We start from the raw sequence: 23,219 nt of genomic DNA on the forward strand, positions 1-23,219 counted from the left end.
GCTTTCAACGAATTTCCGCTATACAGAGCCGTAAATATTATTATAATATTATATTATTACTTGTAAATGAATCACTAACTACAGAAAGGTAACATGTCCAAAATATCCACACTTTCTGGAAGAACGAAAGAATGATTCATCGATTCTTCGAAAAATTATGTATTAATAAATATATATCAAAATTGATCTCTTCAAGCCTTTCATCTGCAGTTTAATTAAATAAGCTGCTGGATGCTCTGCTAAACTCATCTAATGTACATTCTTGTATAATAAATATAGCATTGGTTATTTATTTAATTAAAACAGATTTTACATATCTTTCTTAAGAAAAAGAAATGTGAAAAAAAAAAAATTGAATGGAGTTAGGACAGCAAAATGTAAAATCAAACATTACTGTTTTATTTGTTATAACTGGTTGAACTAGTGCAAACGTAAAACATTTTCAGTATTTATTTATTTAAAAATTGAATTTACGACTATTTTTTAATTATACGTCCAGGAATTATGCTGCCTATTTTATTACCTTCATTCAATCCACACACAACAATAAATATTCAATAACAAATAAGAGAGGTCTAAAGTTCGTCAAACAGGTCCAATATCTTGCTAACCAATGCTTACTCTGGATCATGTAAAAGATGGATAAACTGGTATGTAATATTTTTAACGAATATAATATTAAGTAAATGTACAGTAGTCTAAATTATATTTTCTCAACATATAGTTTAGTAATTTTGGATTGAACAGTTATTAAGACAGAACATTGTAGCTTTTCTTTCTACCTTTAACCAGTTTTGTAGTTTATAAGTGTTCATACAATTTTTTTCATTTTTATTTTAAATACATAATGGCACACAACAATTCAGACAATTTTTTTTTTCTTTTTTTGGTGAAAGCCTTAGGTTTCATAAAAGTAGTAACGTTCTCTTAAATCTGTTTAAACTAAATAGTTATCTAATCCGGAATTTCGATATTTTAGATCTTTGTTCGTCATTTTACAAACAAATATTTCTTTATAAAAATGATTAATTGTAGAAAACAGTAATGATAAAATCCGGTTAAGTCGATTTTCTTCAAATTTGGAATGTTTGTTAAGAATTTATTCCTTAGAACTCATATTACTCAGAAATGACACATTACCTTTTTGATACCAACTATGATTGCTGAAGAGCGTTTAATAGAATTTTACCGCGAAGCTATTTCAAATCCAAGTTATAGAAGTACTAGTAAGCTATTAATTACATGAAGTTTTAATAAAATCGTAGGAGCCGATGCAGAGGAAATGTTAAAATTCGGAAAACGATTCAATTAAATGGTACATAAGTTGACTTGTTTGGACCAAAAGCTTAATGAGAACACTCTCAGACACACAAACACAGAACAATGGGTAAACTTTATTCGTTCTCAGGGGATCTCAAAACGGTATTTCCAGTGAAAACTCAAAATTGAAAATTACCGATTCCTTAAAACAAGCCTTTTTTTTCTTGTTTTAGGTGTTAGAGAAAGTAATACATTTTTTCTCAAAAAAATTGAAGTATAAATTGCAGAAAATGATAATGGGATGCAAATCATTCCTCAATTTTAAATTTCAGGGACCTTGCGCTGAATGTACAGAAATACAAGCATCTTTGGCGAATAGTTTTCAAATGACTTCGCTAAATGAAAGTGATGGCATTCCCCGTCATATTCTTATTTACCTTTGTTCTAATGGCGATATGTTTCAAGCAGTACCCGTACAACGTTGTTCTTCTGTGAGTACTTTTTTAGAATACTACATAAATGAATTGCGACTATGTCGTTGATTTTCATTTTATAATTTTTAACTAACATTTCTTATTTTTTTAAATTATTTGATCACGGTCGTGTCCAAAATTCATGATTGAGTTTTTACCAGAAATATATCTTTTAAAGTATCTCAGAAATAATTTCTGAAGTGAATGGATTAGTTTTTTAACAATGGCTCCAACGATTTTCAATAAACTTTGCGTACGCACCTAACCTACACAAATATTTGTCATACAACGTGTAAAATGTGGAGCTTAAAGTTGGCTCATGTTTAAATCCTTCTAAGTACATTAATTAAATTATAGAACCAAAAATTTGAAAAAAAAAATCTGTTAATGAAGAGATGAATATCATTCTGATGATTTTTTAAATTTCCTCGAAATTTATACACCACATATTCAGTACCAACTAATGATCAGTGATAATTTGGCAATATCATTATATAAAAGGGCCTTCAGTCTCCACTTTCGCACACCCACCTTCCTCAAATTCCCCTGGACGTCATCAAGCCATCTCATTCTTGCCTACCTCTTATTCTGACGCCTCCTGGCCTTCCATATAAAAGGCGTTTAGGGATTCGGTTATCCACTATCCTCTCCACATGTCCTAACGAACTTAGTCTTCCTTTTTTAATACATTGAACGATGTCTGCTTTCCCATAAAGAGTTAGCAGTTCCAAGTTGGTGCGGATTCTCCATCCTCCTCCCTCGTTCACAGGACCATATATCTTCCTCAATACTTTCCTTTCCCACATTCTCAAGACTGTCTGGCTCTCTTGGGTCAGCATTCACTTACACAAAGCACTACCGGTCTTATCATGGTCTTATATATGTGAAGTTTTTCTTTTCTAGAAAGGGATTTGAAACATAGCATTTTCTTTAATGCGAACAGGCATTTGCTCCCTGCCGCAAGTCTCACTTTTATGTCCACAAATGTTTCATTCGTTTCTGTGACCAGAGACCCTAAGTATTTAAACGACTCGCACGACATAAATTCGCGATCTCCAAGTGGAACATTTTCCGGTCTTCTTGTTGCCGCGAGCTTCTCATATATCTTATCTTATCAGCATTTATCGTGGGACCTAGCTTTGCGGCTGCTTCTTCAAATTCTTGAAGCGCTCCTTCAAGGTAGTACGCGCCGTTATCAAAACATCGTCAGCATAAGCCATATGCTGAGTCAGTGTAGTAAAAATATGACCTCCTGGGTTTGTTTTTATGCATCGCATGGCATGTTCGAGAGCCAAAGTGAAAAGAATGGGTGAGAGAGGATCTTTTCGAAGCCCATTGTTTATTTCAAACTCTTCCGACAGCGAGTTCTGCAATTTGACCTTACACTTTGTCCCTTTCATAGTCATTTTTATAAGAGAAACCAGCTTTCCTGGCACATCAAAAGTTATCAAAGCATTTGCCAGCTGTTCTCTCTTTATGCTGCCATAGACTTGACTGAAATGTATAATGTACCTTTCATCTTTAAATTGCTTTACTTCGTAATTTAGGAGAAAGAATGAAAAACTCTTATATCTTTTATTCAGTTTAGAATGAAGAACATTTGGGAAGGATGAAAAACCGTCTTGCACAATCACAAAGAAAACAAAACAGATTGATATGAACACTCTTTTTCATTTTTCTGACTTCCATTCTACATGTTCTAATTTAACATTTTCTTAAGACGTTAAATGTTTACTAGATGTTAGTTTGCTTATCTTTCATAAAAGGGTGCTTACAACAGCAGGAAGCCCCAGCTTCAAAATATTTACTTAAATAGAATAGATTTATCTGAGTAGGCCTAACTAAAGGAAGGTCACACGACTTTCTCTGACTACATATATTTTTATAAAAACTTATTAATAACGAGGTTTAGGGAAATGTGAGAAGACCTTTTAGAAAACAAAATTTCAGAAACGAGAAAAATCCATAGAATAGTACAGCGTTTTCGTCGTTTTGGAATTTTCAATAGACTCGGAATTTAATCAAGACATTTTAATTCCCATTATAACATAAAACTTGCATATTCGTATATTATACTGATGCGTTGCTTTAGATGAGAATAGGCACCCTCTCTATCTAAAGTCTCTTTAACTGGATTTTATTGGAAAACTTTATTAGTTTGTAACTGGCGATGACATGGATGTTCATGAACATATTAGTGTCTGTAGGTTGTAATTTATAAGAAATGAAATCTAAAGAATGTCGTCGCAGTTGGTTTCTATAAAATATTTAGTAAAATAATTTTCAATGCTCAGGAAGTTGTGGCTAACGCACTAAAAGAAGTGGAAGCTGTCCAAGTGAAAGTCAGTGCAGCACTTTCTGAAGTATGTGCTAAGTTAAAAGAATCAGAAATACGGCTTAAACAAATGGGATTATCAAAAACAGCCAGTCAGGCAAGCAAATATATTTACTTAATTGTTTTTACAAATTTGAAAAAAAAAGTGGGTTCAATTGTGATTGTATTATCAGGAAGAAAACGAATGAATCTGAGGTCTACTACAAATTATAAGAATAGAGAAATGTAGTTTCACAGAAAAGTTTATAAGTGCAGTCAAATGGCAGATCCAAAACACAAAAACAAATAAGCACACATAAACGAGATTCAACTCTTTATTTGACACATAACTTACTCTTTTTTTTTAATTTTATTTTTTCTCTAATGTCAATCATTGCCCACCTCGGCCACTGACGTCACGCAGCCCAATAAAATCTTGTTTCTTAAAACGACCTTTGCTGACCCTTTTTCATTTATTGCAGCGCTATCCTTAAGCTGGGGTTATCCGCATCCATTTGAACATTCCGACAGTGTGCAATTAGAAGAATCCCCCACACCAATTCTGTAGGTATGTTTGCCACATAAAGATCACTGCCTTAAAGATCAATTGGCAGACTACTCAGGTGGTAATTTGCCCATGGAAATCACCCTCCTTTCTTTCCTTGGTATTCCGCATTTATGTTCCTGAAACCTTCATTGGTCAAAGGAAGTGCGGAGGGTTATCAAGCCACTACATTAGAACTATTTATTCTGTCTGCAAGGCAACTCATCGCTTGAAATGGTTCGGGATACTCTTTGACGCTGTAGTAATTACAGTAGATCGAACAGTAATCATTATCCAGTTAGGCTCTTAGTTCGTTTATATACGATGTAGTAGATTAATTAAGATACAATTTTTTTTTTTTCCTAATAGTTACGAGAGAATATATCTCCGATGAGGGTCAAAAGCAGGAAGACAGTTTTCTTCATTTAATTTGAATATGACCTTCCCACAAGCATATGCTCGGCCTGGTTGAACCAGGTCTCTAAAGCGAAAATTTAATTGCCCAAACCATCAAGACACCAGCATTCAGAAGCGCTCTAACTTCTAGCGAGTCCCCAAGTTTCTTTTCTTAGGCCCAGACGTAGTCTCACTTAGTACATGAAATATTTATTTTTCTTCTAAAAATATGATACATATAGCATCTTTATAGTAATGCATTATGAAAGAACTGTTAAACACTAAAGATTTTAACAAACACCTGCCCTATTTGCATTTTAAGGTTTCATAAGAATCACCTTATGAGCTTTAGTGACTTAGAAAATGACATTATTTTATAATTTTTATTTTAAGGAATCGTTATCGTCTACTAAAAGAACAGCAAGATCAAATTCACAGCAGTCTCTATGTGTCACGCCTGGACGATCACTGGTAAATTTTCAGGCTTTTATTATTACGATATTAATTTGTTGATTTCAAGGTTGTTTATAAGAACTGATTTTAATTATATTTTGTTATGAACCTTCTGGGAGTTAATATTAAAAACATACTTCATAATATTTTTCCCAATTCCATAACAGTATCAATGTTTTGACAACTTACCCAGCATGATTTAGTGTCAGAATATTTTAAAAACAACCCAAATCCATATTTTTTAATAATCAACTCTATTTTAAATCACTTTGGTTTACTTTATTTTATAGGATAGCCTAACTACAACGCCAAGAAAATATGGAATATCTGCCAGTTTGTCCAAGTTAAAAACAAATAATCCTCGGAAATGTGACCAGCTCAAACCAGCTAGATTAAATTAAGGTACTTTCTTTGTATCAACTGTTGATGGATTAGTGATTAGTTAAGTAAAAACTCTTAATATTTTTTATCGTGCTAATAAATTGTGAATTTTAACGTTTGTATCACTTGTGATTGTAAACACTGGATTTTGCGTTTTTCTTAGTTTCAACCCAATAAATAAATAAAATTATATGAATACTTAATTAAAAATATTTATTTAGTGAAATGATGATTTTATAATCTAATTTAGTACCTTAATTTTTTTTTATATATATATACATAGTATATTTTTTTTAACCATTTGTTTTAGTAGCAACAGCTAATAAAAAGAATTGTGATTCTAAAAAGATTTTAAATTCTTTAAATGGACCCATTATTATCCTTTGTCCTTGTCCAGCCCTAGCCCGTCTCCTACTTATGGAAAATATAAGTATTAAGAATTCAATAGGACCTGAGAAAAAAAAGTAATGAGAACTAGATTTCATGAGATTTTTATTCAGTATTAAAATTTGTAGTAGTCAAATCTACGATACACATATTTATATATATGTAACAAATATTTAAAAATACCAAATTCTGGCAATTTTTTACTTGGACGTTTACTCTAAAACGTAATCATTAAATCTTGTAGATTACAGCGATTCCAAAACCGAGTAAATAACGCTAACACTGATTCAACCGCAATAAGTAGCACATTCTAAAGTTTGTTTAGTATGAATTCAACGATGCTATCCAATATTGCGGACTCAAATTTTCACACCTTCTCGAAGTTAAATAATTTTTCTTATATATACTTGTATGCACACTCGTTTTACAGGCATACATATCTAAAAAAGATGCGTATAAATAAATATCACAGCGTTACAATTGATTTTTCTAAAGGCAAGAGCTAAAGAAGGTCGAACTTGAGAACGGTTGGCCCCGTTTATAGTTAACTTTATACATTATTGTAACAGTACATAAAAATGTATGAGATATTTGTTTCTTGAATTATTGCTATCTGGAGCGATCCATTACAAGGAATTAACCAGTTATCTAACAGATTTAGACATCACAAAAGAATGTGAACACAATATAGGATAATACATTTGTGTATGTAAGACTAAAGAACATATATATTTTATAAATATTCAAAGGTTTACATTTGTACTGGTACAAACACTGACTTGATATGTATCAAAAGTATAGCTGTAATATTGAGGAATTAGGTGAAGATTGCGGTAGGTTGAATGTTCTCGAAAAGCTGATCTCCCGTTTTAGTTCTTTGTATTCGCAACACTCTTTTATAGTGAATTGTCGTTAGAAGAGAGTCCTCGGACTTTTAAATAACTAAAATAAGTCGCCCTGTATGAGGGTTTTGTTTCGGTCGAAACAACAGTTGTTAAACCTCAGTTATTAGGCGATAAAACTGTCCACATTGACTGAAAACAATTCATGAACTGCTGCACTAATATTGGCTGGGATGATATCAAAACACTTTCTATATTTTTGAAAGCACCAGCTAGTGTAAAATTCATGGAACCATTTATTAAAATGGTTTCATCAACGACAATAAACTTATGGTGCATTAGATTGTGTGATATCTTCTGACGCACAGGGATACCTGAAAGAAGATTAACATAAAAGTATCGACGAAATAAAGTTGGATACCCAGTTTGGTTGACTAAATGGGTTAATCATTACAAGGAAGTGAGAGATTCACAACCATTACGTACCATATAGTGAGGTCGGCTACAAACCCAAATAGATCACATGTTTTGGTTAAATTTGAAGTGGTTAAGTAAAAAGTTAAAAAATATGTAGCAACAAATTAGGCAAGGCATTCTTACTTTTACGTAAATCAAACTAATATTAAGAATGAACCTAACAAAAGATGCTAATCAAAAGAGTAGTAAAAAAGATTAATTGTTTGAGAAATAAACAACTTAATTCATGAAAAGATACGAAATTTTTAATTTTAATAAAACTAAAATATTAACGTAAACGAGAATGTCTTACCTTCTCGAAGGAAAACTGAGATCCATGAATTCGTCATCTCCAAATTGCTGTCATCCGCAATTACTCTGACTCGAACTCCTCTTCTATGTGCTTCTATAAAGACGTTGGCAAACACTTTTGCAGTAAGGTAATATATGCACACATCAACGCATTCCTTGCTTCTTTTAACAAAGTTTAAAACATAACTACAATCGAAAACAACAATAAATTTAAGAAGCTATAAATTAGAAGATCTAATATATATAAAGCGTAACAATTACCATAATTTTCCAATATCACAAGTTAAATTGTTACAAGAAAATTCTGTATGATTGCAATGGTTGTTTTTATTTTCAATTCCAAATCCTAGACAGCGATTTACCTTTAGTACATCAATTCCTAGCTCACGTTCCAATTCTCTTTTCTTTTTTTTAAGAAAATTTTGAAAATATAAATGAACTGGGTAGAGAAACAGAACTGTAGCAGCAGAAGAACAGATAATATTTTTCTGCATATTGATAAAATTATAAACTTAAGAAGGCACTACTAGCAAGTTTCATAAAGCAAGGTACACAGGGAAGGTTATTTTATAGTTCCAATATATTTTGCAAGATTAAGAATTTTAAAAAAACATCAAGCATCATTAGACAACTCGCACTTTAAAGTGAGAAATTGATAGGTTTTTTTTTTAAATATTGGCGATCCATTTGTCACAAGCTATCTAATAACTAATGGCGGTTTCTTAAAATTATTACTTTAAATTTACCTCGCTCTGATAATAGTTCTTTAATAAGCCACCAGTCACCCGAGTTTTATTTAATAAAATATTTAATTGTAATTTGTTAGTAGGTTCTTTCTGCTGCCCATTCTAGCGACAAAAGACTGAACTAAATTTGCCTTGTAGTTTTAATAAACGCCGCTAGATAGCATAGACATGTAAATTTCTTTTTTCATACGCTTTAATTAGGTATAATGGATCACTGGATGGATCCATACACTTGTATGGATCGTAACATTTAGTAGAATTAGACTATAATAACTTATATTGTGCGAAATTATAACAAATTTGTTCACAGGGTGAGATGAATGGCGATTTCAGTTTTGATGAAGAGCTTTTAATTTGCTAAAAGTAATAGCACTGAAACAAAGCTCTTTTTGCAGGTTTTTGTCAAACTCCGTAACATTAGACTCAGTATCACTCTCTTTGCAAGGGTGGTAACCCTACATTTATAGGTGAAAGACGTCTGCTATCCAAAAAATAAATTTTGTAAAAATTACTGAATAAAATAAATGATAAAATTGCAGTATTTTGCTTGGTTGTAAACTCTTCTGTTGTAAACAGTATAATTTTTGAAAAGCTAATGATATACATTGAATATACTTTTCTTTTTTGCAGTATATTAAGATTTTTTTGTTTGTGGTAGTCTTTTGAGTCTTAATGAGCGGATTTAGTGTAGAATCAAAAGTACTCCTTCTGGCATTCAAACTGTGCAGAGGAATGGACTGTTTAAGGGAAAAATACACATTTCTGAACACCTGGAGTGTAAGAATGTATCGCAGCCATTTGAAAATGCGGATCATTTTCCTTACATAGCTATCGTTTAGTGAATTTTATTTTCTTCATAAAAGCTTTGGTATATACTAATTAAATTTAGATCAGTCATGCGTATTTAAGGCAGGCAGATGTTGGCGTAGAGTGCTGTGACGTTAAAGCCTCTATTAGTAAATCTAACAACCTAGTAAATAAAGCAAAGAAGGAATGAGGTCCCTGGGAAAGAAAAGACATTCACATAAGAACAGATATTCAAATATCAAGGTTTTTAATTCAGTTTCTACAATAATTAAATTAAAAAAATAAAAATAAAGACCCCACGTAGATATAAAAATTTATTTTACTAATTACAAAATTTTGTTTGAAGTAGAAAATATAATTCCTTGAACAACAATAAAAAATAAAAATAATTTTGTGCCATAAATAAAGATTTGGTGGGGTAAATGAATATCAGGGCCCTATTTTTAAATATCTAAAATATAAAACAAAGAAGTAGTACAAAGGCATACAAAAAACAATGTTTTAGATGAACTCTGGTATCACATTTTAATAAGGGTAACTTACTCGCTAAAGTATTTTATAATATTTACAAAAATGTTATTTACATTAAAAAAAAAAACCTTTTTCTGAGAGGATACGGACATACTCGACTGCGGATGAAAAGTGTAAAATTATATTAACTTTTTTAATTATTCCACTTAATGGAACTTCAAAGATGAATATAATTTCTATTGTATTTAAGAAAAACCCAAGTTTTTTTTTTGTCGTAAAGTAAAGAAGATGTTAATTTGAAAGTCATTTGTGGCCTAATACAATGATTAAGAATAAAATCAAAATTTTTAGTTAATTCGCCGTTTTTTTTCTGCAATAACATAGATTATTTTTCAAAAAAAGTTTTATAGAGAAAAATTGCTCCAAAATGCCATAATTTTTAGTTTTTTCTAACATTGACAATAATTTAGGTAGCGAAGATTATTGTTAAGCATTTTACCTGGAATTATTCATCACTTCTCATTTTCGGAATAATATACAAAATTATATTAGTTCCAATAAATGCAGATTATGATTTATATAATTAAGTCCGCAGATTTTTTTTTTTTATTAATATAGTGGTTCTGTATTTATGTTTCAATATGTACAAGAGGCTGCTTAATAAACCAGAGTAAAAAGTTGTAAAATGGAAATTAAAACTATTGCTATTATTACTTAGTTTAAATAAACAGACTTTAAAAACAATTTCATCAAGGAGCAGCGGCCTCAGATTAGTATATATTTTGAAATGTTAACTAAATCTAAAAAAAATAAATAGTTTGATTGTTTTGTTTCTTCTGTTGGTTGTTAACAATTGAGAACTATTGCTTTGTTCTTTTAATACTAGATTGAGAATCCCTTCTGGTTGCTATAACTTCCTGTCTTTTTGAAGACGATGACGTTATTTCCGAAATTGATGGTACAGGTTTAGATCGCATGGCCAAAAATTCTTCAGCGTCTTCGTCTTTAGGTAGAGGAGAATCTCTTGGTACAGGGCTACCGTCTGGAAGTACTCGTACTTCCATTGGACCGACCATGTATCTAGAGGGAGTACTAGTGTACTTTTCAATGTTTGTTGAAGCTTCTTCTTGGGAACCGAGATGGTTACCTTCATTAGTGCTCGGCTCTGCAAAACATAGAAGCTGTATATAAACTTTCATAGGAAAGAACTTTCAGACAGCTGACAGTTCCTAAAGTACTAGAAATACAATTATTTTTACCTTCCGAGAACTTTTAAAAACTTTATTTACTTGGCAGGATCAAACAATTAAAAAAAATGTGACGTTATTTAAAAGCAGAGAAAACAAAATATTGAGCAGAGCTCAAAAAATAGATAAAATCACGCGTGATAATGGTTCTGAAAAAAGAATAAGAACCTTAAGAAGAACGTTTCATTCATTAATATGATGTTTTTTGAGGAAGGAGAAAGAAGAAATAATTAAAAAGAGAATAAAACTGTTTTTAAAACGGTTCCATTCCGAGCATATCATACTTAAGCGTAACATGAATATTCTCCTCAATAAATAAGACCCTATTTAAGAATTAAAAAGAGGTAATTTAGAATTAATGAAAAAATCAAACAAATAAACAAACAAAAAGAAAACTGTACTAAAAATTAGATTAAGAGGACACCGGCATTTTTCAACACTGCCTCTCTTACCGGCCGCCCTGTTGAGTAATGAATTGAATTAAAGCAAACACCAGAATTGGGTTCTATATAGAATCTGTAAGAGATAGGGTTTAGGATAAGTTAGAATGAGTCTGTGACCAGATCATCTCATAGGGTGACGATAATAAACTGCTTTTAAGGGGCTGAATATAGGAAGTTGCTTTGATTTTGTTCTCCTCGGGTCACCTAAAATTCAGCAACTTGGCAGATCCCCAATAGGATGATGAAATTTAAAAAAAGCTTGTAAACTATCGCAGCACTTCTGCTGGTCATTTTTGTTATATTTTAAATAGTATTTATTTGGGCCTCCGTGAGGTTTGTTTAGGAAGAGGATTTGATCCGAAGTTTCAGCTTTATTTCATAAAAACTTAAATAAATACTACAATTCTAATTAAAATTGGTCGATAAATTCCAGCTACTTGAGAACTCTTTCTTGGCAATCCATGCTTAAGATTCCAATTTTCAATGCAGGTAGATAAACACAGAGATTCCTGTATAATACAGATGTTATTCCCTTGCTAATATCATTGTCTACATCAAAGTTAATTATTAACCTTTTTCCAATGTTTCCTTCTTTCACACCGAATTGATTACCAATAAGGTTAAGTGTGTTCCAAAAAATTGGCAATAAAATGTTAATATTCATACCCATTGCATCAGAATAGAAATCCTTGTTCTCTTGAGTATTTTTCTTCTTGTAACTGCCATGCATCAAGTATTCCCATACTAGAAAAAAAATTGCAATTTATAAGTTAGATAATTTTAGTATTTACAATTTGAACCATGTAAAATGCTAATATAGTAAAATTCTATCAAAAGTACTGAAAGTAAAAAAAAATGTATATATATTTGCTAAAAAAAGAACAGAAAGGTGTGATCATCATATCTGTGACTTGCTTATTTTCGTATTGTCAGAGAAACCTTCATATTTTGTCGAGTTATTTTTCTTTATGGCTTTTTAGGCTATCGACACACCTAAGAATTCTACTCATTCGAAAATGATTTTACTGCTGGAATAGCAAAAAAGAGTAGATTCTGCCTTTGAAAAATCTAAGAGAGACAGGATAACTAAACGGAAAACTTTAGAAATGCTGAAAATTGAGTTTAATAGTCGCATGGAGTTCCAATTTCATACGCAAATGTGGTTTTGTAGTGATGCGAGAATTCTGGGTTTGTCACCCTTGAAAGCTCGAGAAGCATTCATCTTACATCATCAGGAAGAGGGTGTGCTTGGTGGTAGCAAAGGCAAGAACTAAAGGCTGTGGTAAAAAGAAAACAGAACTGGCTAATTACAAGAACTTGGTAGAATTTGGTTCAGAAGCCTAAAATACAATCTACTCAACAAAAACTTACAGTTTGAAAATCCTTTGCGTCATTATCGAGGAAATCTAAAAACAAATTGGCGATTTATTGAGTAAAGGACACACTTTAGATTAAGAAATTTTCAGTTTTAACATTAAATATAATCCTTCTTATCAGTACAAAGAGAGGGGACCGTAAATCAATGAATAATATAAAAAAATACACTTGAGAGGAATCTATTCATCCCCCTTCTTATAAGCACCCATTGCACGAAGTTGCAGTAAATTTACACAAGCCGTTTTTGAGAAGATCACAAAATACTGAAAAATCAATTGCGTTAGACGTCATTTCTAGTCAATCGATTTTCTTTAAATTCAGAAATCTAGACTCACATTTATTCCTTTTAACATAACATAGTTGCCAAGATAGTACTTTAAACAGTTACGGTACTTAAAATAAAAATGAACCCTCTTCCAGAAGTGTAATTAAGCAAATGTCCCCCCCCCCAAAACAAAAATGTTAGTAATCAAAGAGATCGGTCTAAACATACAAAACAAGAAAACAGGTAAAATAAAAAACAATAATATTTGTTTTTTAGAAATGACTAAATTTGTTTTACAGTGCTACTTCCGGTTCACTTGTTTTAACCAAAACCTTAATGAGGTAACCACTGAAATCCCAAATTTGAACTATCTGCGATTTTTTTTTTTTTCTACACGCACTCACGGACCAATTAGTAAAAACTTTTTCAGACTCAAAAGACCACAGAACAGATATTTCCGGTGAGAACTCAAAATAGAAAATTAGCACAATTATAAGGATTAGACAAAGTAAAATTTTAAAAATTGATTCAATAAAGAAAAACTTCCAGTTCTTCAAATATGGAATGTTTAAACAAATTAATTATAACTCTATGATTTCAGGAAATTGAACTTTAAAAGAATGACTAACAATTCCTTCCCCTCCCCTAAAAGTGCACTACATGAAGTTATTTAGAAAAAATGTTTATAATTAAAGTTATAGAACAATTTGTGCGCTATCAGCAAAGCAAGTTTAAAATAAAACATAGTAGTAACTTATAAACTAAACTTCAAAAAACTGTAAAATCGATTTAATGAAGTGGTATTTCCGGTTGACCAATATTCTTTAAATACAGAATTTTTGTTACACATTTAATCCTAATTAATGTTTAATAGAAGTTAAGTCTACATATAACAAAGAAATGACATTCTACCGAACTGACCCACCACCCCCTCTCCCAAAAGTGCCCTTAATCGAAGTATTCCAGAAAAATGTTTCGAATAAAAGTTTTAGAACTATTTGTGAGCTATAATTATATCAAGTTTCAAGGAAATCCAAGCAGCGGTTTCTTGAAAAAAAGGTAAAAATGTGAAAAATCTATTCAGTAAAGTGGTACTTCCGGTGGGCCAATTTTGATCAAAAATTAATTGTCGCTTCCGAAGGTGTCACATGAACTAAATATGAAATTTGAACTTTCTGCGATTATCCGTTCCTGAGATATAGCCGATAAACTGACAACAGAGATGCAAAGTCAGTCCAAACCTATGCCATCAAGGCACGATGGGTTAGACACAGATCTCTAACCCATCCAGCCTTAGCCGTGTGATTTTAACCTCACTTCTCTTCTTTTCTCTCTAACAAGCCGAATGCGATCGGTTATTATCGGTAATTTTCGGCTCGACTGACCATTATTTTATTCCCTACTTAATATTTAACATCTAATATGCACACTCACACGACTTACAAGCCGAATGCGATCGGTTATTATCGGTAATTTTCGGCTCGACTGACCATTATTTTATTCCCTACTTAATATTTAACATCTAATGTACACACTCACACGACTTCCTCTTACCGTTACCTATGTAGAAAGTTGGGTTTTTTGAAAACTGGAATTTATACTAAACAGTAGTTTATTTATATTACACATTGCACATAAATGGAACTATTTTTGAAAAATCTAACGGGCACACTCACACGACTTACTCTTACTGTTACCTATGTAGATAGTTGGGTTTTTGAGAACTGGAATTTATACTAAACAGTAGTTTATTTATATTACACATTGCACATAAATGGAACTATTTTTGAAAAATTTAACGGGCACACTCACACGACTTCCTCTTACCGTTACCTATGTAGATAGTTGGGTTTTTGAGAACTGGAATTTATACTAAACAGTAGTTTATTTATATTACACATTGCACATAAATGGAACTATTTTTGAAAAATCTAACGGGCACACTCACACGACTTCCTCTTACCGTTACGTACATTAGTTAGGTTTTGAAAATTTAATACGGACTTTACACAAATACACTTACTAATGTCATTTGCTCCTCTTTGGTAAGGATCCATTATGTCCAAACTATCGTCCTCCATTTTGGCTAGATTCGTGAGGCCATATACAAGCAGGACCTTTTGGCAATCTGTAACATTAAATATTTCCTATCAAAATTGTGGGGCTTTTTTTAGTACTAGTGTTATTTACTATCTAACATTAACAAGTATGTAGTTACATTTTTCCGCAACTGTTGTTAAACAGCCCCTTGAAATAAAATAGAAAAATATCATACAACATAGTACATAGAATTTAGATAACTTTTCACTATTTGGAAATATGAAGAATAAATATTTTAATAGCTCGTATAATTAAAAAAAAAATGATCGATGCTGAAAAAATGAAATATGACTTACAAAAAGGAGTTTGTATGAAAAAAAGAATGATAATAATAATAGATTTACAGGAAAATTTGGACAATATAATTTGGTTAATTATTTAAATGCCAGCGATTAGCGTTATGATATCGTTTATGCAGCCAGTTGAAAAGAATAATGTAGGAGATCAAGTCTTGAAGTTTTGTTTTAGGGTTTGGTACAAACGAAACGTACTTCAATTCTCTCGATTTTTGAAATTACTGAACTAGCACTTACGCCTTATAATGGAAGGATTTGGAGTTGCATCATTATTCAATTAAATCTATTTGAAAATATTTTAACTGCATTCAACAGTCATGAGCAGCTGGAAATATGCAATTTCTGTCGGCAATGTTTATGTATATAATCAGGAAAATGAAGTCAATTTAAAATTAACATTAACAGAGCACAATATGTACATATGTACTTTTACTATGTCAAGGCAAAATGCTATGTTGAACTGTGACCATGTTGAGCTGAGAATGGCGTAGATTCAATTACATATTGTGTAGAACGCCTACAGGAAGATAAAAAGATGTGTGTGTAAAGATGCAGACCTTGGAAAAGGCCTCTAGAAGTAAACCTTAACCTGACGACCCCGGAAATTACTTTCCGCTTTGCAAGATTTTTTTTTTGGGGGGAGCATGAAAATTGGAATAGATTTAATATGGTGGGCCAGAGAAAGTAGAAAATAGTTGCAGACGCTAAGTATTTTGATCTGCTGTTTCTCTTATGGATTCGATCTTAAGTGATTTATATGAACCTAACTAATCAATATCACTAACTCATCTTGGGGCAGAACAAGTTATTGAAGTGTTGGCATTTACATTGAGCCCAGAAAATGTCTGTAATTCAAGAGAGGATTAAAGCATTAAATCATTTGATTTAATTTCTAAATTATTACTATGTACTTTAAACTTGATACAAGGATTAATAAAATAAGACAGACGAAAATAAGTACCTTCGATAATAATTTACCAAAGTCAATTTTAAATAAATCAACCACGACACCACGACAATGTATTGTGCGCTATAAATAAACAGGAAGTTTGCTTTTTAATGAAGCTTTTTCCGTTAACATTGAACTCCGACCTGCCAACCTTCGCGTATTAAAGAATTAGGTCTTAAAAAGGACAATTCAGTATATGGATTTACTTTCACCGTTAGTAATGTTCTAAGTCTTGCAAAATTATATTATTATTTGTTTTTATCTGTAGTGACATCTTGTGTATCAAAGTTAAAGTATCTAAACAATTTTTAATATAACTTTTTTTAATTCCTAATTTTTACCTAAACTCCACTGTTTTTTACCGTTGGCTGTATGTTGTACAATCAAAAAAGAAGCTAAAATAAACGAATGACGAAAAGTGGATGTAATAGAAAAAATATCACAATTTAAATAAAGAAGGATTCTCAAGTTGATAACCCTTAGATTTTCTCATCCTAGCTGCCTATAGCTCATCGTCCGGTGATGGAAGGTTTTGACAGTAACGAAAGAACACTGAAAAAAAGCTACGGGGCCACTGACCCCAGATGTTCGTTCATACGCCTTAAAGAATAAATAAATAACGAAATTTAAAAAATATTCCCCTTAACTGCTCACAAAAGGGATGTCTATCCTATTTTTCAAAGATATTAGAACCTTGCGGGCTATACAAACTATTGTGAGGAGAGCTATTGGTCTAACTGAATAACTTACACTCTTCCCTTCAGCTGGGACCGTGTTGTGAGACAGAAATACCAAGCATTCTCATGGAGTTACACCAAAATGCTCACCAAACAAAACTTGTCTCAGAAAAAAAGAATCTTTTTTCTTCTCTAACCTGTTCGTAAAAACGTAGGAAAAACGAAATTTTCAAGTTTTTACAGTATTTATTGTTAATTTTATTAATACTTAGTTAAATAAAGTACTATGTGCAATTAAAAATAATAATAATCTATCTTCTAATGTAATTGAATTTATTGTTTTTTTCGTATTGCAGTGATTTAATGAAAAACTCTCAAGGACTAGAAATAATAATGTTATAATTTAAATATTTCGTTCGGAAATGTTGTCAAGCCTATTTTGTGGATCCAAAGAAGGCAAAGACCAGCTGCCAAGAATGTTATTCCGCTTAGTGCACTCTTCCTAATACCTTCACTTGATTTTTACTGTAAAAATGCCATCAGGATCGACCAGTAAGGTAAATAGTCATTAAATACATTCAACCATTTAACATAACTCTATATTTTGAATTATTAACACAAAAACCCAATTATAATTACAAATACTTGTTCGCCAATCTAGTCATAAAAGTGATGGTTTACGAAATCTATCAGTAATGAGGTTGACTCCACCTACCAGCCCAAGAGCTCCTAGGCATAATAATATAAAGTTCAAAGTCCAAGGGCAATAATTTGATTGCACAATGACGTGTTAGACATACCACAAATTGTTATCAAATCAACATTTATATCTTATTATACCATGGTTGTGAGCCTGCCTATGAATTTCTTACACGATATCTTGAAAGATCTTAAACGATAGAAAAACTGGCTACCAATTTAAAAAAAAAATAATAAAAACCTAATTAGTGGGTAGTATATGTCAATCAAACTGCCCTCATGCATGTCCTTGGGAAGTTCACTTAAAGTTACACGAATTCTGAATGTAATTATAATATTGCCCAAACTTATGTGGTGTTTGAAACTGCTGTCATTTATTTAATTATAAGACAAGTGATGTATGTCGATTCATTTTGGGTAGCTTATACTACATAACCCAACTGGCTTGCACAGTGTTGGAATTGGATATAAAGTCCACCTCAGGTGGCTCTTAAATGGAAGAACCAATCTGCTTTCGACTCAAAATCAAATGCACACTCTTTTCTGAGCTCTTTTTTCGTTCTAGCAACAATTCTTTGCTTGTACCTCGACAAAAAATGCATTTTTTAAATTTTATTTTACTGCTTAATCAATAATGAAATGGGGATAATGTGGCAAGTGGTCAATTACCTGTGAGACCTCGTAATTTATTTAAATTTGACAAGGCAATGTTCGTTTCTTAGTTCCTCTACATTTTGAACTAAAAGAGTCCCAAAAATGTATTGATACTTTTTGAAATTTGAACATTTAGTTTAATGTAAATATAATGTTCACTTTTATTTTTAAATTTTCAGATTTAGCTGGTTTTATTTACTTAAATTGTTTCGTTTAAGCATTATTGTTAACTTTATATGTAATTTTTTTTTCAATTTTGATTTTTTCATTTAATTTTTTAGAATTTTGAAACAAAGTGGAAACAAATAGCGTTGCGCTCATCTTGTAAAATGTTATTATTATTAACTACATAAAAAGGGAAGGGATTAGCTATGAGGTTAGCATACTGGACTCCCACGCGGAGGTCCCGGGTTCGAATCCAGCAGCTGACCCTTAGATTTTCTCTTCCTAGGAGCTTCTTACAGCTCACTGTCCGGTGATGGACAGTGTTGTCTGTAACGAGAGAACACTGTCCGGAGGCCGGCAGTGCACTGAAAAAAGCTCCGGGCGCCAATAACCTTAGATGTTGACGCGCCTTAAATCATAAAAAAAAAAAAACTACATAAAATATCCTCCAATGTAATACACTTAATTAGATCTTGTAATTTTTAATCAAAATCAAGTAAAATTTGCTCTTGAGTCTGGTATCACGAGGAAAGAAAGTCAAGATTATGGAAAATGTTGAACTTCAAAGATCTAATTCTGAAACTGACCTGGAGTTATGTCAGGAAATGGTATACATTTTATTTTTAATATACATTCAGACTGACGAGTTAGAGTTTAATAACTTTGAAAAGAAAACCATAAATAGTTCGAAATTAATGCAAATATAGTAGCTAGATTAAAAAGCAATCTATACTGTAGTAAATTAACAAAATTACACAATAAAGCTGTATAATTGTGAATATTATATCGACGATAAGAAGAACTGTAACATTTTCCTTTCATACTTGATATTTACAGTGACTGGAATAATGTATGGGAATATGAGGTAATTAATTACAAGGCCCAAAATTATGATAATAGGACTTGCTTTATTATATTATTATGTGTCTACAATAATATGAAGACATTTTAAACTTTTGGAAAGGTTTTGACAACTAATTATTACTAACTCTGATTTCATTTAAATACACGCTTTGTAATCATTAAAACATAAAATAAAAGAGTATTAACGATTTCGTGTTTAATAGTTATTACTGAAAACGACTAGCCTACTAGTAATTCTAGTTTTCTATAAGGACACATTTTATGGTAGTAATTTTTAATAATAAAAGCCACTTGTTAGATTTGTGCTTGAGACAAAGAAATGTAAAAAAAAAAACTTACTTGTTCCCCATTTTACGTATGTACACTCTTTAAGCAAAAGCTTTGTAAATTATGAAGATGCTTTTTTCCCTGTTTTTTGTCTTGTGAAGATGGAAGCATTCGCGATTGTAAAACAATTCTAACTTTAAAAAAAATTGTCTACAGTTGCGATTAAAGAAAATCGTGAAAGTATTAGCACCTAATTTTATTTATTTATTTTAGCATAAATGAGGTTGTTGGTGTACAGAAGTATAGATCTTAGAATTTTAATTATTCTACAACGTTATTATCATAAAGTAATTACTAGGTCTGCTTAATGTTAATCCAGAAAGTATTCACAAAAATGGGAAGGATCACTTTGAAAAGTTGAACAGATGTTTAGATAAACGCACATCCTTTATTATTACTCGTATCAAATTTATCATGGTTAAATATGTAACTTTACTGCAAACACCTTAAACTGCTATTTGTTTTCATATGTAGCTGCTATAAATATGTAAAGTGCACGATGATGTGAAATACACAATTTGGCTCGTTGCCAATTCGATCTGTTCGCCAACCATGTTCTTCAATATGCAATAAGAAGTTCTAAGTTACATTCCTAATAATCACGTTAAATAATTTTTTTTTTTTTAAAGTGAAGTTTTCATTTATTCCCGTGAACTATTCAATAGTAACGGCGAGAAAACAAATACTAGTACCTGTGAAATAATAGCGGGATTGGCCCCACTTTACATCTGAAGAGACAATTTAAGTGCAGCATAGTCAATGGAAGCGACTTATTTCGATTCAAATTTAGACTTATTTTTTATTTGTAACGACGGATACTAAGAACTGGGGATATTTACATAAAATCGTTGAACCTACAGGGTGAGGTCGGTTCTTTTAGAAGTTGGAAACTATAATGAAGATGATTCAAGGTGGTTTAGACGGAGTACATGTTTTATTGAAGATATTATCATTTCTTTGGCGTTTGTAGAAGACTAATGGTATAACAGTAGAGAAAGACATTACTTAAGCTGTTGGGGATTCTGTTAATGACTGAAATTGGTTTCATGAATATTTAAGAAGAATTTTGACAAAACGCAAGGGCCTCTCTGTTTATCAGATAATTCAGTCAAATTTTCCTCTCCATTATCTTTCGCTTAGAAGGAGTTATGTACCAACTCTAATGGTTGGCAGTAACGTTAAAAATGAATTCAGTTACAGAATAATGTTTTAAAATAACCGTTTGATCTGCCTTATTTCATTTTTCCTAGATGATCCTTTTTTTTTCAATCCGAGAAATGTTTCGGCTAAGCAATACTTTCTTTGGACCTGCTAACATTTTGGGCAGCACACAATTTCTTAGGTAGAATTTTCAGATGTGCTCACGCTTCTCTTCCATTATCTTATAATGAAAGAAAATTCACAAATCTAAAAATGTCTTCTTTGACAAATGATAAAATGGATATGTGTAATTGTGAAATAGCTATTTGCTAAACCATGCTGCCTGGGGTTCATTAAATATGAAGCAAACAGGAAAAAGTATCTCATAAAACTTTAATAAAAGAAGAAAAAATAAGCTTCAGCAATACATTATATAAACAAACTACTGACATTGTAAGGATTCCTATTTTCATATTGCTATTCTAGTAAAAGATTTCCCTTGAAAGTACCCGAAATATTTCTTGTACCTTAATTATCACCACATAAAGCATTTTCCAAATATTAAATGACTTTATCTAACAAACTGGATGTTACAAATTTCTTCATAATAAAAACTGAAGTTAAACTACACAATAATTACAGAATATAACAAAATATTACCGAACATAAACTTCTATTCATTTAGACTATAATTCACTATAATAAAGAAGAGAACTTGGAATATAAAATTTTATCGTGACCACCCGGAAATTAGATGTAGATTTTTCTTGATTTATTGTAATATTATGTAAAATTGTAGACGGTCCTTGCCTTGTCTCTATTTCATAAAGTATCAACTTTGTAGGCATTATACTCGTATTTTATTTCACAGCCAAACAGGTCATTGTGTTTTATATTTAATTCAACTGTAAATGTTCGAAATCAAGGAAGAATCCAAAATATAATAACTTATGCAATAACCGTTGCTCAGTAAATTATTAACAAAGAGTGCTGCACATAATGAATGTCCCAATCTCCTTATTTTTTTTTTGTGTGGCTATATATTTTAAAGAAAATATTAATTTTATTATTTACATTTACTATATTTACAGACATATCTGCTTCTAGCCTCCGAAGGTCTTAAATACTTTGAATAATTTAGAGACTTATAAGAAGAAGAAAAAAAAAATCATTTAATAGTGATGATAGTACTTCAGACCCAAGGCAAGTTCAGTGCAATCATCAAGCAACGTCTATGTGTGTTAGGGAATCGACGAGTCTAATCAATTCTCAAGTATCCAGTGCACTTGGTATAGAATTGATAGTTTCTAAAGAAAGTTAGCCGCCTTCTCCAAACTTTGATATCAAGATGTTGGATTTATCCTCTCAACATTCATTCGGAGAATAAGTACTCGTAACTTGCGCTATTACAGTGAAGGTCTACAAAAGAAGAGAACAAGATTTACTTGCGAAATACTAAGTTTATACTAAGTCAGATGATCGGAATTAGATTGCTCCTGAACAGCATTCCCAAATGGAACAAGAGGAAGCAATTTGGAAAAAGTCCAATATACTCTTTGATTTGTGACGAGAATTGTTCTGTTGGTCTTTTACAGCTAACAAAAAAAAAAAAATGTTAAAAAATATCACATTGTAATATTAGGTCAAACACAAACAAGTTGTTTTGAATGGTAACGCTCGGCAATATATCTTCCGTCAGACTAAAGAAAAAATTGAGAACTTATTGCCAATTTAAGGTTTATCCTGGCATTCTCACACTCCTTTTATTAACTTTGTAGAACATGATAGTAATGATAGATTCCTTAGAAAACAAAAGCTCTAAAATTGATTATCATTCTCTCATAACTTCAGCATCATTATTATTATCATTATGACTAGCTCGGACTAAACAGTCAGTTTTTCTAGGCATTCTGAGATATCTATCACTCCTTGTACTCTCCATTCTTCTGTCCTGGAGCCAGAAATCCGAACTGGGTGATAATTTTTAAGTAATTACTGATAACTATCTATTAGGGAAGGGATTAGCTATGAGGTTAGCATACTGGACTCTCACGCGGAAGTCCCGGGTTCGAATCCAGCTGCTGACCCTTAGATTTTCTCTTCCTAGGAGCTTCTTACAGCTCACTGTCCGGTGATGGACAGTGTTGTCTGTAACGAGAGAACACTTTCCGGAG

General features: G+C 31.6%; 3 protein-coding genes across 5 annotated transcripts in view; 1 reads left to right on the forward strand and 2 right to left on the reverse strand.

The window, feature by feature from the left end:
- Positions 1–509: 509 nt before the first annotated feature.
- Positions 510–6,168, forward strand: LOC141449093 (uncharacterized). Its single transcript, XM_074118161.1, has 5 exons — positions 510–650; positions 1,593–1,751; positions 4,028–4,165; positions 5,381–5,458; positions 5,731–6,168. The coding sequence occupies exons 1-5, from the start codon at positions 639–641 to the stop codon at positions 5,839–5,841; spliced, it is 498 nt and encodes a 165-aa protein (XP_073974262.1). The 5' UTR covers positions 510–638; the 3' UTR covers positions 5,842–6,168.
- LOC141449091 (uncharacterized) lies at positions 4,028–8,539 on the reverse strand. Of its 3 annotated transcripts, none has more exons than XM_074118160.1 (3): positions 8,080–8,539; positions 7,820–8,004; positions 4,028–6,272 (listed from the first exon to the last, which is right to left on the reverse strand). In XM_074118160.1, exons 1-3 carry the CDS (start codon positions 8,310–8,312, stop codon positions 6,115–6,117), a joined length of 576 nt encoding a protein of 191 aa, XP_073974261.1. In that variant the 5' UTR covers positions 8,313–8,539; the 3' UTR covers positions 4,028–6,114. The 3 variants fall into 3 exon arrangements, with proteins under 3 accessions (XP_073974261.1, XP_073974260.1, XP_073974259.1); XM_074118159.1 differs by lacking the exon at positions 4,028–6,272 and adding an exon at positions 6,297–7,424 and having other exon boundaries at positions 7,820–7,977; positions 8,080–8,517; XM_074118158.1 differs by lacking the exon at positions 4,028–6,272 and adding an exon at positions 6,297–7,424 and having other exon boundaries at positions 8,080–8,485.
- A 1,062-nt stretch (positions 8,540–9,601) lies between these two features.
- Reg-5 (Rhythmically expressed gene 5) overlaps positions 9,602–23,219 on the reverse strand; it is a 72,751-nt gene continuing 59,133 nt past the window's right edge. The window contains exons 3-5 of the mRNA XM_074118162.1: positions 15,198–15,302; positions 12,199–12,276; positions 9,602–11,007 (exon numbers count right to left, since the gene is read on the reverse strand). Coding sequence (XP_073974263.1) covers positions 10,703–11,007; positions 12,199–12,276; positions 15,198–15,302 — 488 coding nt within the window. The 3' untranslated portion in view covers positions 9,602–10,702. The remainder of the gene's footprint in view (positions 11,008–12,198; positions 12,277–15,197; positions 15,303–23,219) is intronic.

The sequence above is a fragment of the Rhodnius prolixus genome, unplaced genomic scaffold (assembly GCF_049639745.1).
Source record: "Rhodnius prolixus isolate KJV_2025 unplaced genomic scaffold, Rpr scaffold_2, whole genome shotgun sequence".
Lineage (NCBI taxonomy): Eukaryota > Metazoa > Arthropoda > Insecta > Hemiptera > Reduviidae > Rhodnius > Rhodnius prolixus.

Bases quoted from the DNA above. Each gene is read 5' to 3' on its own strand.
- LOC141449093 (XM_074118161.1), top strand. The intron at 4,166-5,380 runs GCAAGCAAATAT...TTTTATTTTAAG, and splicing joins TATCAAAAACAGCCAGTCAG to GAATCGTTATCGTCTACTAA. The intron at 5,459-5,730 runs GTAAATTTTCAG...TTTATTTTATAG, and splicing joins TCACGCCTGGACGATCACTG to GATAGCCTAACTACAACGCC.
- LOC141449091 (XM_074118158.1), bottom strand. From the start codon at position 8,312: ATGCAGAAAAATATTATCTGTTCTTCTGCTGCTACAGTTCTGTTTCTC. The intron at 8,005-8,079 runs GTAATTGTTACG...TTTCGATTGTAG, and splicing joins TGTGATATTGGAAAATTATG to TTATGTTTTAAACTTTGTTA. The intron at 7,425-7,819 runs GTAAGACATTCT...ATCTTCTTTCAG, and splicing joins CTCAGTTTTCCTTCGAGAAG to GTATCCCTGTGCGTCAGAAG.